The sequence below is a fragment of the Micrasema longulum genome, unplaced genomic scaffold (genome assembly GCF_059751315.1).
Source record: "Micrasema longulum isolate JH-2025_06_02 unplaced genomic scaffold, ASM5975131v1 h1tg003086l, whole genome shotgun sequence".
Classification (NCBI taxonomy): domain Eukaryota; kingdom Metazoa; phylum Arthropoda; class Insecta; order Trichoptera; family Brachycentridae; genus Micrasema; species Micrasema longulum.
Window position 1 is genome coordinate 42906 of NW_028280187.1, and position 15364 is coordinate 58269.

The 15364-nt window shown below is 31.2% G+C and overlaps 1 protein-coding gene across 1 annotated transcript in view; it reads left to right on the top strand.

The window, feature by feature from the left end:
• Positions 1-662: 662 nt before the first annotated feature.
• Positions 663-15364, top strand: part of LOC148271121 (uncharacterized) — a gene marked incomplete at its 3' end in the record, with an annotated part of 60779 nt that continues 46077 nt past the window's right edge. The window contains exon 1 of the mRNA XM_088241809.1: positions 663-795. Within this exon, the coding sequence (XP_088097935.1) occupies positions 663-795 (133 nt within the window). The remainder of the gene's footprint in view (positions 796-15364) is intronic.

Genomic DNA, 15364 nt, shown 5'->3' on the forward strand with positions numbered 1-15364 from the left:
GATCGTCAGACTGTGTTTTGGGGAAGGCCCTTCATTGTTGGGCGCTTCCTGCCAGGAATTTCTGAATAGACCTTTAGCTAGTAACACCAATACTTTTGGCCGGAGTAACAGCTACGTCTACAGCTCAGTTCGTACAAAGCAGAAGTGAACAAACTTTCAAGTGGCAAATAAAAAAAAAATGTTTCGTAAGCTGTTATTTTATTGAAGAATTCAATTGATTCCAGCACAACAAATAAAAAATATCAACACCGCATAGTATCAAGTGCTAACATAAGTTGTACCCATTTTAAAAAAATGAGCAAAACAAAATGGTAAATGTTATTTTAACTATTTAAAAGAAAAGTTTTTTTTTCACCACAACAGGCCAGGAGGCCCTATTACAGTGGTGAATTACATCACAGAATACCTAGGCTTGAGAAAAATCACATTTTTTTTTATTCTCACCGGGAATCGAACCCGGAACACCACGGAGGACGCCAAGACTTTTTGTTTTTTTGCTTTACAAGACATTGTGTTTGCTTTTACGTTGCATGTTATATTATTTTGATTAGAAGCCTTTAAACTGGAACGTTAAGGGGACGAAAGTAAGCATTTTCGCCACCATTTGTTTGCGTTCAATCGAAGGAATAAAGCTGCCACAGCTGCTCGCGATATTGTGGAGCATGTGCACATCACCAGATTCTTTCAAGAGATGCTATCATCAACCAGCACTTTCGTCTCTTCCTACAATTATCCTGCATCCCCAAGCTTTATCGAATGCAGCTGAAAAAGTGTCACGACGGCGGGAGCTCGTAGGTGTGAAGAAGAGGCAAGTTGGGTTAAGGCTCTCTTAAGGCATACGCAGCACGTGTCCAAGTCAGATTCACTGCCACATCCTCAAATTGCTCGTTATAGGAGACTGCTAACAGCCTCATATCAGACCCATTGGTCCGCCCTCGGACTTTATATTCTCCTCAAGTACTTACCCTCAAATCACAGAAGTTTAGTTTTGGTATCTTGTGTTTTGTCATTTAAGTATGTTAAAATTTATTTAGATTAATCAGAATAATCAGCTACCACTTTACTCAAAAATAATAATACTTTACCACCAAATAAATCCAGTTAAATGACTGAGTGGTGCGAAGCGACCAGATGAATTTTTTTATTTTATTATTACCTTCTAACACACTTACACACCCTCAAATGCACGAGTATCTCCATCAAACCACACTTCACCAACTTTCACAATCCATAGCTATGACATATTTTTTATTATTATAGTGGATATATTTGATTGGTTTTAGTTTTACCATTTATAATATCAAATTATAATAAAATTTATTTCTTGGTATAACCCGTACGACTATGTTTCCCTTTTAAATGAATTCAATACATTAATATACTAAGTATTTAATTTTTTGTAAATGTATGTTTTTTTTTTACAATTTGGAATTAAATATTATGTCAAACCTTTTTTTAGGAACTTGTCGACTATTTGCCAACCTCTTATAGAGATTTGCTGACAGTTCTCAGAGAATTTAATTCCTAGTTAAACATAAAAGCTCTTTTATACATAAAAGCATAAAAGGATTTGTGTGCAATTCTTTTTGATTCGACGTTTTCTGATGATGTTAATTTGATTTTGAAGATTGGAAAACAGTATTTGATTATTTAGTATTCCTTTTTATTTATTTCTTGTGAATTTGTTATTTTATTTCATATATAAGCAACTTTTACGTCAAAATCTTTAAATGCAAATAGCAGAAATCCGAGAGAAAACTATAGAGTTTTTTTAAATTAACATATTTTAACACTTTAATTAAAAGAATATAGAAATCTGGCCATTTGCAGGGTTTATAGACCATTTTATACACTGTGTAAGATTTACCAATCTTCCTGCACTTACATTTCTTCCAATCTATACAGTACACGCACACTATATGCTGTACTGTAATTTGCTTTAAGCCATTTCTCACTGATGAGTTTTCGAAAGATACAAATTGTACGGAATGGTTGAGAGAACTAGACCAAACATACATAATAGAGTCAAAGTACCAGTAAATGACCACCCCCCAGTAAGTGACCATTGGTAAATAAAACAGAATATAATAAGAATTGCTACATGTGTCCAGTCAAAAAAAATTTAACACTAGAAAATATGACAAAAGCAGTAGGCGGACACATCTTTTGGTAAGAAACAAATCTATCAGTTTTGAACTGTAAGTTGTCAAAATGTAATAGTGCGTCTTCCCGTTATTGTTCTGAGATTGATAGTGTTTTTATAAGGAAAGGTGTGGTAAGTGTTTTATTTGATGCTATTTCTTAGTCAATTCTTTAAATATTTCCATATTCTAATGTGTTTTATAATGTTATGATGTAACTTAATCTGAATATTATTTTTACTGGAATAAGAGTGGTCATTCACTGGTGATTCTGCTATCTTTTTAGAGTAATATTTATTATAATTGTAGTACTCGTATTTCAATAAAAAAGTAAAAGTACTTTTAAAAATCAATGTGTTTATTATTGTTTTCTTTTATTTTGTACGCTTAAATAATTAAATTTATACCTTTAATGTGGATTTCACTACAAACTGAACCTTAAACGGTCATTATTTGGTGCTTTCACCCTATATAGTATTAGAATAAAAACACTTCTTTAATCTTAATCATCATCTGTAAAATATCTTCGCATAATCTGCACATTCTTGACATTAGATTGAAAAAAAAAACATTATTATAGAACAAATCTATAAAAACCATTTTTGGACCCTTCAAGTTATGCCCATTAGAAACACTCATTTGAATACTGCTCAAACCATTTAAGCTTCCTTATATAGCTTTAATAATCTTATTTCGATACAAACAGTCATTTAATTTTCCGATGTTTTAAATTGAAGGTACTGAAGTCTTCATAGTATTTTCATTAGTATTTAGTGCATTTGTATAATGTTTCCGATTAATACAATCATCTATTTTTTAAAACAAAAATATCTTTTCTACGAAAAACCGCTTTAACGATGTCTGTTTTACCAGAAGTTTATATTTTGTCGAGTTTTGATAAACAATATTGAAATTTGTATAAACCAGACCATTTTTAATTTTAAACAAAAGAAAACACAGCAGAGCACTACGCATTAGCTATAGTTTTATAAATATTGTGCTAAAATGATTATTTAATAATATACTTTATGGTCCTTTTCTGTGTCCAGGTGGATGAAGAAAACAATTCTGTATGTGATGTAAAGCCGGAACCCTGGTTTTCGACCTGATTATTTCTCTCAGGCAAAAACCCTAAGTTTGAAAATCGAGCGAAGATAAGTCAGCCTCTTTGTGTCCTAGTTCGCGGGTTCGCCTACAATTTTAGAGGTCCTGGGTTCTATTCCTGACAGGGATGACGTGAAGTTTTTATTTTACAGGCTGTTCAAAATGCAATGTATCATTATTCCTGCACTGGCACCTGAAGAGTAAGACTAATCACCTTACCTTCATGTAACAAATGATCAAAATTCGGTGCATTTAGTTTACTAATGTAATGCCCTATTCACCACCTGATGTAAAAAGGTGAATGATGACGATAATTGTATAAAAATGGTATAAGTCCTTAAACGTCGGGTGTTCGTTCATAGAAAAATCGTATTGTTTCTGGTTTCATATCGATTAAATTTTCCTCAATGAATTACAATAAAAATTTCAATTTTCAAACTTTTCAAAGTATTTATTTTTAAATTGTTCATTATAACATTGCATCTTTAAAGGTTTGAAATTCTAAAAATAGCTTTTTAAAAATAAAAAAAAAACTAATTTATTTTTCTTTTTAAAAGAGAGTAGAATCATTATTGGCGTATACTTAGTGAAATCTGCATAGTTTAAATAAAATGCTACGAATGATGAATTTAATACACAACAGACAAACGTAAATTTATTCCACTATTCATTAAATATTTAATGTCACAAAATCCTCAAAATGTCAAAATTTCGACTTTGTCATTAAAAATATTATATAAATTTTTATTTTTATTCAGTTTCAAAGCATACGTTTATACATCTGCCGTCTATACGAAGAGTGCAATAAATAGTATTATTGATAACATTTTGTTAAAAACAGATTCGTAATTACGAAGAAATTTTTTTTATTTTAGTCTCACTTACGTATTTCTACAGGAATCATGAAATTCAGGAAGCTCAAACTGCTGTAATTAGATTTTCCGTTTGTAATTATGTTTATATTTTTTTTTATGTTTCATTTGTAATTTAAACAAACATATTATTATTCTCTCGGTTTTTTCCTTTTTTTGGTACATGGCATATAGTGATGGCATGAATAGTATTAAAACTACTACAAAAATAAAGATTTTTATCATTTACCGCGTTTTTCTCAGAAACGTGCCTATCTTAGATACTGCACTCTTAAAGAAGATACAAAAATGTGTTTTTAGTGGGTAATTAAAAAATTCTGAATTTGAAGTAACCGATTTATTATTATTATTTTATTTATTTTGATTAGCAACTTAAAGCTGACATGCTTAAATCCATTTTAATTAAAGTTGGTTTTTGATGCATTTTAACTTTTCCGAAACAAATCTAGTATATTTTCAAACTCATTGAGACTACACGTTGAGATCAGCTCTTGTGGCAGCTTATTGTAGTAATTACTTCACGAAATGTTAATCAATAATAGTATATAACTACATACCTACTTTTCTATGTCTACCGGTTTCGAAACGTAGCCATCTCTTACGAGTTAACACATATATAAAAAATCCACAAATACATATACATAAATTAATTCCTTTGTCTTAGTTGAGGTATTAGTTTTAAGAAAAAATCCTAACAGGATTAAAATAAAGTATAAGTTAACAAATATTTTGACATAATTTTAATATTAACATTAGGTAAAACTATTCGAATTGTTAAACGCACTCATACAAGCACAAAAAAATTATGAATTAATAAAAAAATATGTCTATTGTGACTTAAATATACTCAAAATATTGCGAGTTAAGTGTTGGGTTAAATTTATTCATTCATTTGGATTACTTACGGTGGATATTTAATTTATAATCAATCTAAAAATAAAACGGCTGTGTACAAACTGATTGGATCAGCCTTATGTGTTTGTGGGTTAATCATTAACGCGAAAAACGGATAATTAATGAAATTTCCAGCCGGATGGGAACATTTTAATTAATGAATCTGTTCCCTCAGGAAGTGGGAGTTACTTGACAAGTGGAGCACTGGATTTTAAGGGCTCCAACTCGACAAAGTGTTGTTTAGTCAAATAATGTATTTTGGGAAGAGACGGAGAGAAAACTATGTAAATCAATTCAAATAATAATTATCCTACAAATACTTTTGGAAAACAATGCCAGTTATTTTGAGTAATAATGAAAATATTATTTTTTTAAATTTTTATAATTTTATTAAGTTAATTTAAATGCGTGTAGAAAAATATTAATGTTTACCTCCTAGGGAGTTAAAAAGATTGATGTTTTACAGAAGAGTAACTACATTTGGACAAATTCAAAATATTATTTATTAAACCAACTAGTAGAAGAAACACAAACAATGTAATTTTTTTCAGGAGTCGCCTAATATGTATGTGAAATAGTTTAATCAGATGAATCTCACTCACATCAAAAAAGATTTCAGTGTTTAAACTTTACACAAACTAACAGATGGAAGAATTGAGGAAATATGTATGTTTTAACATAAATAGAATAGTGAATGATATAGCCGTTCAAACCGGATTATGGTCCCTAACAAGGCAAGCCAAAAAAATATAGAAAACTTTATTGTCAAACATTTCTAACTAATATTAGTCGATGTAAATATTATTATAAAACTTACCGACCTTTTAAAATAATTGTGTGAGATAAAAAATCTGTAAGGGACCGTTTGCATACGGACAATGTCGTCTTCTTCCAGCTCCGTGAACAGGCTCGACCGGGCAGGGCAGAACGCTGGGACAAGTCGCAGTTCACTCATGAGCACTGCGAAAATGAATACACGATGACGTTTATTACGAGCGAATTCGCGAAAAACATTACCAAGATGTAATGGAATTGTCGGGTTTATCGTAGTTTCAAGGAGATATTGAACACTCTCGGTGCGATAAAGGAGAGATGTCCCTAAGTCGTACGGGTTTTAGGTATGACATAATTCGTGTTCTGGGAAAACCTCAAGCAAACATTTTGCTGAGATCTCTCATTATTATTCGACCAGAAGTGTGTAAGTGCTTCTTTTAGGTACAGTTGTCTCATATCCAGCACCTTCATATATTGGAACCTAAATAGGAGCCTAAAAAAAATCTGTGAAATTATGATAGGCTTTAAGACGGATGCCGCACAGCCCCCCCAGCCAACTATTTTATAGGTTGAAATGACTTGAGTACTTGAAAAATTATGCTAAAAACTAAACACAAATTTTACGTCAATATTTAGACGAGACACGACATGACAAATTGGCAAGCTGAAATAATTTCATCTGAATGTTTGCGGAATGTAAAAAAATATTACTTCACCTTGTCAAATAGTGGAAGTTAGGTTCTTTTAAAAATTACAGAAAAAAAGTTTTGTTTACCGTGTGTCATAAAAAAATTGGATTATCATATCAATAAGGTCACAGTTTTAGGATTTAATTGGTTAAATAGTTTCAGAAAAATTTATAAATGATAGAATAATAATTTACGTACCAACGTTTATTCTATCTAGTATTTATTATAAAGTAGTTTGGACAAACTCAGAGGCTGTTGTTAAAGGTTATTCATTCAAACAAAAAACAAATATGTATGATAAGTGATTTTGCAAGAAACACCGGTATTAAAACGAAAATATTAAACACATTGTACTTATGTGATTTTTTTAAATTTATGTTAATGTTTCATTATTATAATACGCAAGAAATATAAAAACACAATATATTTTTTTTCAGGATTGGATTGTTTCTGCAATATTTTTATTTATGAAAATAAAATTTTAAAGTTAAAAATTCTGAAGCTGTCAACCCGCAAATATGTTTTTTATATTTTTTTTCATAAATTAATTGATCTGTTTTTTTTTTTAATCTAAAAAATATTGTGTTGATCTTTTGGGTTGGGTGGTTAAGTTAAGTAATATGGTCTACTTGACCTATAATGTTTTTGTAACCGTAATGGGTTTTTAAGTATTTGAAAAATCGGAAAATAAGACGGTCTCGGGGTTAGGCTGGTTATTATGATTGTTTTTTGTATACTTTATTTATCTTTTCATTTTTTGTTAAAAAATATTCTTTTATACAAATTAAGACAAACACAACTTACACAACATAGATAATTAGATATTTGGTCTTTACTCACTGGTTTGTAAAACGCATCCTTTGAAATTTATTTTAAATAAAACAAATGTGTTTAACGAAATGTCGTACAAAAATATTTTAAATATAATAGAAACTGTATGAAATCATTAAGTGTAGTTAATTAAACAAATAACTAAGACATTGCCTCCCGAGAGTTGTTCCCAAGAGTTATAATTATCTGAGAGTTAAATTGGATTCTGATACTGGTAGCTGAAAGTGACATTTAGGCTATATGACTTAAATTCCAATTTATCGCATTGTGTGGTCGTAACTTCTTGTCCAAGACACTAGCTATTAACTCGTCCTTTGCTCGAATGAATACTCATTTAACTTTGCACACGTCTGGGTTGAAACAATAACTATTAAAATAAACCGACTTCTTTAGTTTCACCACAATATACAAAGAATTTACGAAAATGATTTATAACGTGTACAGTTTAAGAAATGCGACAGCCGCCGCGCCGGTTCTAGGAGAGAGTCCTTACAAGAAGACGGCTATGTCTCGAATCCGGAAGACATAACGAAGTATTATATATTATATACTTTCCATGTTCTCTTTCCCACCTGCTGACTAGCCTCAAAAATAGAATTTATTATAGAAATAAAAGACGAGTGATACTTTAATCTACAAATTTGGAATATCCAGTGACCGGTTTCATCGCTTTCGCGACATCTTCGAGACTGGTATATTTATTAATAAATTGAAAGTAAATATACAAAACAAAGGTAAGTAGGCAGTAGAAGTATTATACGTTTAAACAAGTCATATATTTAATGAATTATTATTAGATTGACAAAAAACAAACAAAAGCACTTGAATTTTTTTTAAATACATATTTTTTATTACGTCAGATCAGGTCACAAAACACATGTTTTTATTCATTCACGAAACTACACAAACGTACGTCACTAAGATTATCGATAATTTAAATAATAAAATCACATTAACTTAAACAAGTCACTAAGATTATCGGTAAGTCGGAACGAAACAATCACAAAGCTAAATTGGTCGTGTTAATATTTAAAAAAATAAGTAAACATGTCAATTTTATCGGAATAAAATTGACTCAACCGGCTTTCGGTCACAATATGTTTGTCTGCGTTGCGTCCTTCACACAGCAATGTAATAATTGCGTCGCTTCCGTACTGCCACGGAATCTAAATTCGCTGAGTAATAAAAATACCGATGTAACGGTTTCGTCGTATTCCCATCCGAATGTTGCATTTTTTTAAAGGCAGAAAGATGGCACAATGTTTATTAAAGTCGTGATTTTAACTCATTTAAAGCTTTTTATAGTTAAGTCGTTTTTGTCCTAAATATGCGATATCTATTCTGTTCTTCACGGTAGTCGCATTGCGATTAAAACCTTTATCATCTCACACCACGGTATATTTCTGCGTAGTATCACGTCTAATCACGATGAATGTTCACTAGAAAAATGAAGGTATGAATGACCAACGAATGAGAAAGTTCAGTGCAACGGGAAATGGGATATAAAAATGTTTTCTTACGCCCGGTAAACAGTTCGCGAAAACGTATGAAAATATTAATTAAAAAAAAAAAATTGATAAAAATTTCTGAAGATCGAAAAATCTCTGAAATCAATAGATGACATTTTTATACATTTTCGGTTACCGATAAGCCAACCCACCCATTAGGACAACTTACCATAGAGAGTTTGGGACGTCGCGCGTCGGGGGGCGGAGTAATTCCAAAATAACAAAACTTTTAAAATAATAGTGCTGATAAAATAATACAAAACTGTATTAAAAAAACAAACATTGGCTTGGTTTGATAATCTTTGAACAAATAACTATTATTAAAAAAACACTGAAAATTTCATTGAAATGCTATTTTCTTCACGCTTGTAACGAGTATATTTGTCATTGGTAAAACAACGCCTTTTCTTGTTAGTCATAAAGATTATATTGACATTATGAACGACTCTTTGTGTTTCGAATTATTGAATAATAATTACAATCTTAATACTTAGAATACACAAACCCCGTATTTATTTAAATGTGTTTACCTACATACATACATATACAAGTAGATATAAAGTAGAGTTGACCGATTTTGTGGGCAGCTAAGCTTGGTTCTGACATCACGAGATTTACAGCCGGCCATAATCCTTAGATTCGCCAGCTCATACAAACGTTCCGCCCATTTTGCACAAATTTCTCTAAACTGCGAATGTCATCCGAGAAAACCGAACCTGTGTCTGCTATATAATATACTTAATTAAAAAAAATTAAGTACAATAAAAGAGTTTTATTTATGAAATATGTATTTTACAATCTATAAAAAAACGTTGCTGATTTCAAAATATTTTTTTACTTATTTGGACAAGTAACCGCAACAACGAAACACTTTAGCCCTACGGGAAATTTGACACAAAAAATGTTTTTTAGCGCGTGGTAACAATTAGAGCATCAAATTGTATCTCAAAGTTTTTTGAAAATGTACTAAAAAATTCGTAAAAACAATCTATGATTTATGATATTATGTATTGTTACAAAAATGTTTTTTCTAAATGTACGGTCCCAAATGAGGTTTATAATAAAATCCTGGGAGTTTAATATGTAGTTTAGTATGTATTACATGTTTTGTAAATAATAAAAAAATAATTTATTTCAACAGAGAGGGAAAACATTTTTGAGAACGGAATATGGAAGTCTAGACATTTACAGGGCTTATGACCTGTCATTGGTTGGTTTAGGTGGCCACTTTACACACTGTGTAACATTCACCAATCTACCCATGTTTGAACATCCACATTTCCTCAACTCTTCCATCTGTTGACTTTTGTGAAGTAAAAGAGTTGAAACCTTTATCACGTGGGTGAGATTCATCCGGCTAAACCAAATCACCTACTAGGTAACGCCTGAAAACAATATTCCAATTTTTATACTTCTTCTTTTACCAGGTTTGAGTTTGCAATGTTTGAGTATGATGAATCTCACCCACGTGATAAAGGTTAATAAACGGAAGAGAACCCCTGACGACACATGCGGAGTAATTTTAGAAATAAAAAAAATTTGGCTTAGTTTAATAGTTTTTTAACAAACAATACGAGTATCACCACAGTAATATTATACATTCTTGCTGAAATCGATTAGTTTCTTTTCATATATATTTTCCAAGCATTTTCTATTGATTTTGATAAACAGTAAAGGACCTTATTAATATTATTTTTGGTATGTGTATATATATTTACATATTTATACACACACAATTCTGGGTTTTATCCCAAGGGGGAGTAGGTACATTATTATTTATATCATAGATGGCGCTCCAAACGCGCTAGCGAAAGCTTTCCTTGTTTCATGACATATATACAAAAACCAAAAATGTCACCGATATGGATATTCGCTAATAAGCGGAATGGGGAATGTTGTAGAATTCTACATAAAAGTGGCCACTTGAACCCAACCTATGACAGGTCATTAGCCCTGTAAACGCTCGAATATCCATAATCTTGAAACAAAAATTCTACCCATCTCTGTAGTGACCTTATTAATTAAGTTTTCAAATTCAAAACAGGTATAAGTATAAAAATTTTGTTAATCTACTACTTTTTTCCCAAAATAATATTTCCATCTTTATATTTAAGCTATTCAGGCGAAAATCTGCAAAAAATTGCTTTAATTTCGGCGTTTTTTTAAGGGAAAATGTAATTGGGAGCCCAATTCCGGTCTACGAAATATAAAAAAACTGCACAGAAAAACACAATATAAATTCACTTTATTCATGTCAGAAGTTAAACCAGATGCGTGGTAGCCATATGCATTAATCACCACACCACGGAGCTAATAAATTTATCGTTTAAAAATAAACGCATAAAGTTCATTCAATATTTAATCTTTTATTTAGTTCGGTATTTTGGCCGTTGAAAAACCTCCCAATCGTGCTAATTATTGTACAAAAGACGTCCAAAAAATTTCGGTCATTAACTTGCTTAATTGGACATGGAAGGTTTCGTGTGATTTATATAAACTTCGTTTTAATATGAAATGATTTAGAGGGAAAAGTTGGGTAGTTACACGCCCGGGCTGGCATATCCCGGCCGTTCACACACCTTACACTTAGTTTTATCAAACATGTGATCTGGAAAGTTCGGCAATATATTTAATTCAGAGGTGGGCTGTTGGCAGACCACGTTCCAGTAAAATGGAAAAGTAGGCAAGGGTGACAATCACACCACTTGGCACGCAAGAAACCCCAACTGCTCTCCGACTCAGTTTACCTGTATTCGTAGTAATTGTTTAAAAACTACTTTCATTTCTCTCCTTAAGACTTATTTAATAATAAAACCAGAAGTACTACATATTTCTAATTTAACATTAAAAAATACGGCATGAGCTACGAACCAATAAATAGCAGATTTTGACAAATTGTACAATATGCGAAAATAAATATGATATAAGAAAAATAAATAAAATAATAGTTACATAAAGGGAAATAAAACATAACTACTTTTGTAGTTATTGGAGTGCGATTAGAACGGGTACACATTTATTTCGATAGGATAAGGAAGTTAAAGAAAAATTTAAAAATATAAGCAAATAACTCATGTGCGTCTGTGATGTCACACTAGTCTACATACAATACAAAACTTGATATATCTATCTTATTGTTTTTAATTATGAAGTTCAAATTGTCGTTATCTTCAAATGGATATTTTTATACCAGATTTGGAAAATGAAATTTGTAAAACTATGCTAGATTTTAATACAAAAAATATGAATTCTTGCTACGTAAAGAATGAATGTCCGCCAATACAGCAATAAATTTTTATAAGAGAAACAACGAAGATAAAACTTACTTACCAACAAATACAGAAATACTGTTCTGTAGCCAGCGTTTGTGTAAATAGATTCAGTCGATTATTGACAGTAATAGGGGACGAACGCATTTAAAATGAGTGGCGTATTTATAATTTTATATTCATATTTTTTAAATAATCGAACCTTATTATTTGTTCATTTTTATAAATTATTAAACGGTATGTCTGCATATTTTTTTTTTCAAAAGTCTGAACTCTAGAATATTTCGTCTTTTTCTTGTGGTAGCACGTTATCACACCACTACTCTCATAGTGTTAATTCTTTTGTTGTTGATCTTTGCTTTTAATTTTTGTATAAAGTTGTAAGATTCAATATGTCCATGTATTTATAATTTTCTCAAACTGAACTGTTTGGGTTGGTAGGAAAAAATTGCATTAAGGCAATATGCCAGGCCCTTATATGTATATATATTGATTGATGATTTTTTAACTAGTTCTTTTAGAGTTCATATTAAGTATTATAGTACCTGTCAAGCTGCATATTGAATTATAACGGCACATTTAATTACTGAAAGCTGACAGTGTGATAATTTATTGTACAATTTTTATATATTTTTTTGTATTTGTTTTTATTTAAGTAGGTTATCATGAACAGAAAATATAAAAAGGAAAAATAATGAAACCCCCAAACCAACTGGAGGGAATCAAACCCGCGTCGCCAGTTTCACAGTCGGCCGTCTGTACCACGACGTTTTTAGATGCTGAATTAACCTAAATAATGGACACAGCAATTTTTTCCATTACTTTGGTAGAGTGGATAAATAATACGTAGCTTAGCAAACCACAAGAATTAATTGATCAAGTTTTTAATAAAAAATAATTGACTAAATTATTAATTGAAATATTTTATTAATTTCCGTAAGTACCTGAATAACCTTACAAGCGTCAATCAGATTTGTGAATAGGTTATACATACTTATGTTTAACTGTATATATACGTGGTAACTAACCCCACTCATCCTTCGCGGTTAAAGGAGACAATAGCAAACGTTACTGTGAAATATTGGACCAACCGGATACAGAGCCCCACTAAATACCCAATATTTATCCTATTCAGAGACTTACACGAGAAACATCTGGAGAATCTTACAAACTAGCACCTATAATACTTATATTTGTGTCGCTAGATACAAACAGTTTAGAACTTGTGTCATTATCAAGTATCAGATATAACAAGGCTACAAAGACAACAAAATGAAACAATTAAACTGATATACAACGTACCCTACTTGACCCCTAGAACTGAACTGTGTGAAAAAACACATCAGTTTGACATGAAATATTTGACGAAAATTAAGACGATAAAAGTTGTACACAAAATTGCATGAGGAAACATACAAGACTATGACAGAACATTAACCAAAAATGCTGACAAACATAAATATAATGCCAGACAACATCACTACAACATCGTCCGACTAGTGTCGGTCACAGATGATAATTATAAATAAAAGTAAGATTAAACTAAATACGTATTTTTACTATTATAAATAATTCCTTTCCATCAATAAATGTCAATGATGATGATGATACAAAAAAAAACTGAATCAATTAAATTTAATTTATATCAGTACGTCATTAAAAAAAATATTGTTTTAGTGCAAAAATTAACAATAATTTAAGTTAGTTTAAACCGGCATGTCGTTTTAAAAAATATTACGCAAATTAAGTTGCCAAGAAAATTTATTTCAAATTGGTTTCGTTAGCGACGGCGACAAAGTCAAACAATTCTAACGAAATTTCCCTGGTTGATTAACATTACAAAGACAAAAGATGGAAACTTTGCCGTGTCGCGAATACCCTTCATATAATATTTGCATTCGTTAATGTGAGTTCTAGGAGCGCATATTCACAGTTTTTATTAAGCTTCGAGATATGGGTAGGAACATTGTAAGGCGAGGCTTGCAAGGCAACTTGCCTAGTTTTAAAGAGAAACAGCAGTTTCTTTACTTCGACTTAATTATTTGCTTGAAATAAATGGAACAGTTAACGTAATAGATATTTTATTTCACAATGTTAACTCGTGAGTTTAATTTTATTTTCGAACAAGTTTTTGTATGGAGTTTGAGATTTTGATAAATCTGATTATGCCACGTTTTTCTTGTCTGTCCACGTCTTACGTTACCATTCATTGTCGCCTTACATAAATCTCCTTTACCATTTGGGACTAAAACCCCGTTGTGCACTGCCAGTCTAGTCTAGTCGTCGACTGGCATATTTTTATGAGCAATTATTGTGTTAACTGATCTGCATTCACTCTTCTTTTGAAATCATTTTCAACTCTTCCATCTTTTGAAAACATGCTTCCCAGATACGTAAATTCTTCTACTCTTTCAAAATATTCACCATGCTATTTATTGCATTAAGCCGGCGGTTGGCAAGCCAAATGTCAAGAAAAGTAGTCGCCATAGTAATTATAATTTAATTTTCACCTTTTTGTATTAGATACCCTTTACTATTTTGCAAATGCAATATATCGTATTGTATTGTTATTTATATAATAAACGCCAATTTTTCGCCAGTGAACCGTGTTTATTAACGAGGAAAACAAAAAACAAACTGACACGAGCGTCGACTTAGAGATTACGCACGCGTTGACTTATTACTGCGATAATTTAAGCATGTTTATTATTGTTCATTGTGATCGCTCAAATGCTAAGCATGTTTGTAAGCACGTCAATAGTTATTTGTGATTGAGCTACTGGGACCTCAAACACGGAAGGCGAACACGCCTACCTCTACACTACGCGGTGGACTTATCTCTACTCTACCCTCATTACAGGATTTTTACATGAGAGCAGCCATCGAGCCGAAAACATTGGTCCAAGATAGACGGATCGCAACTGACACATTTACATAATATATATTTTGAATACACATAAACGTACCTACATATGTATCGTCGGAGTTTTGGCACAAGTTGGTAACTACATTTTGGTAGATTGGAGATATTTCACTTTTAAAGTTAAAACCGCATCCCAAATCAACAACTTTAAACTAGAATCCTTAAAATTTATTCATAAATTAGCCACTGATGTAATTGTAGACGAAGAATAAAAACTTGAAAAAAACTGTAGTAAACATGAACACAATACGAGAATATCAGAAAAATATCATATACAACCTTTTAAAACGAGAAAAGGACTATCGAGACTAATAAACCATGGACTGAAATTATACAATAAACTACTAGACAAAACTAAA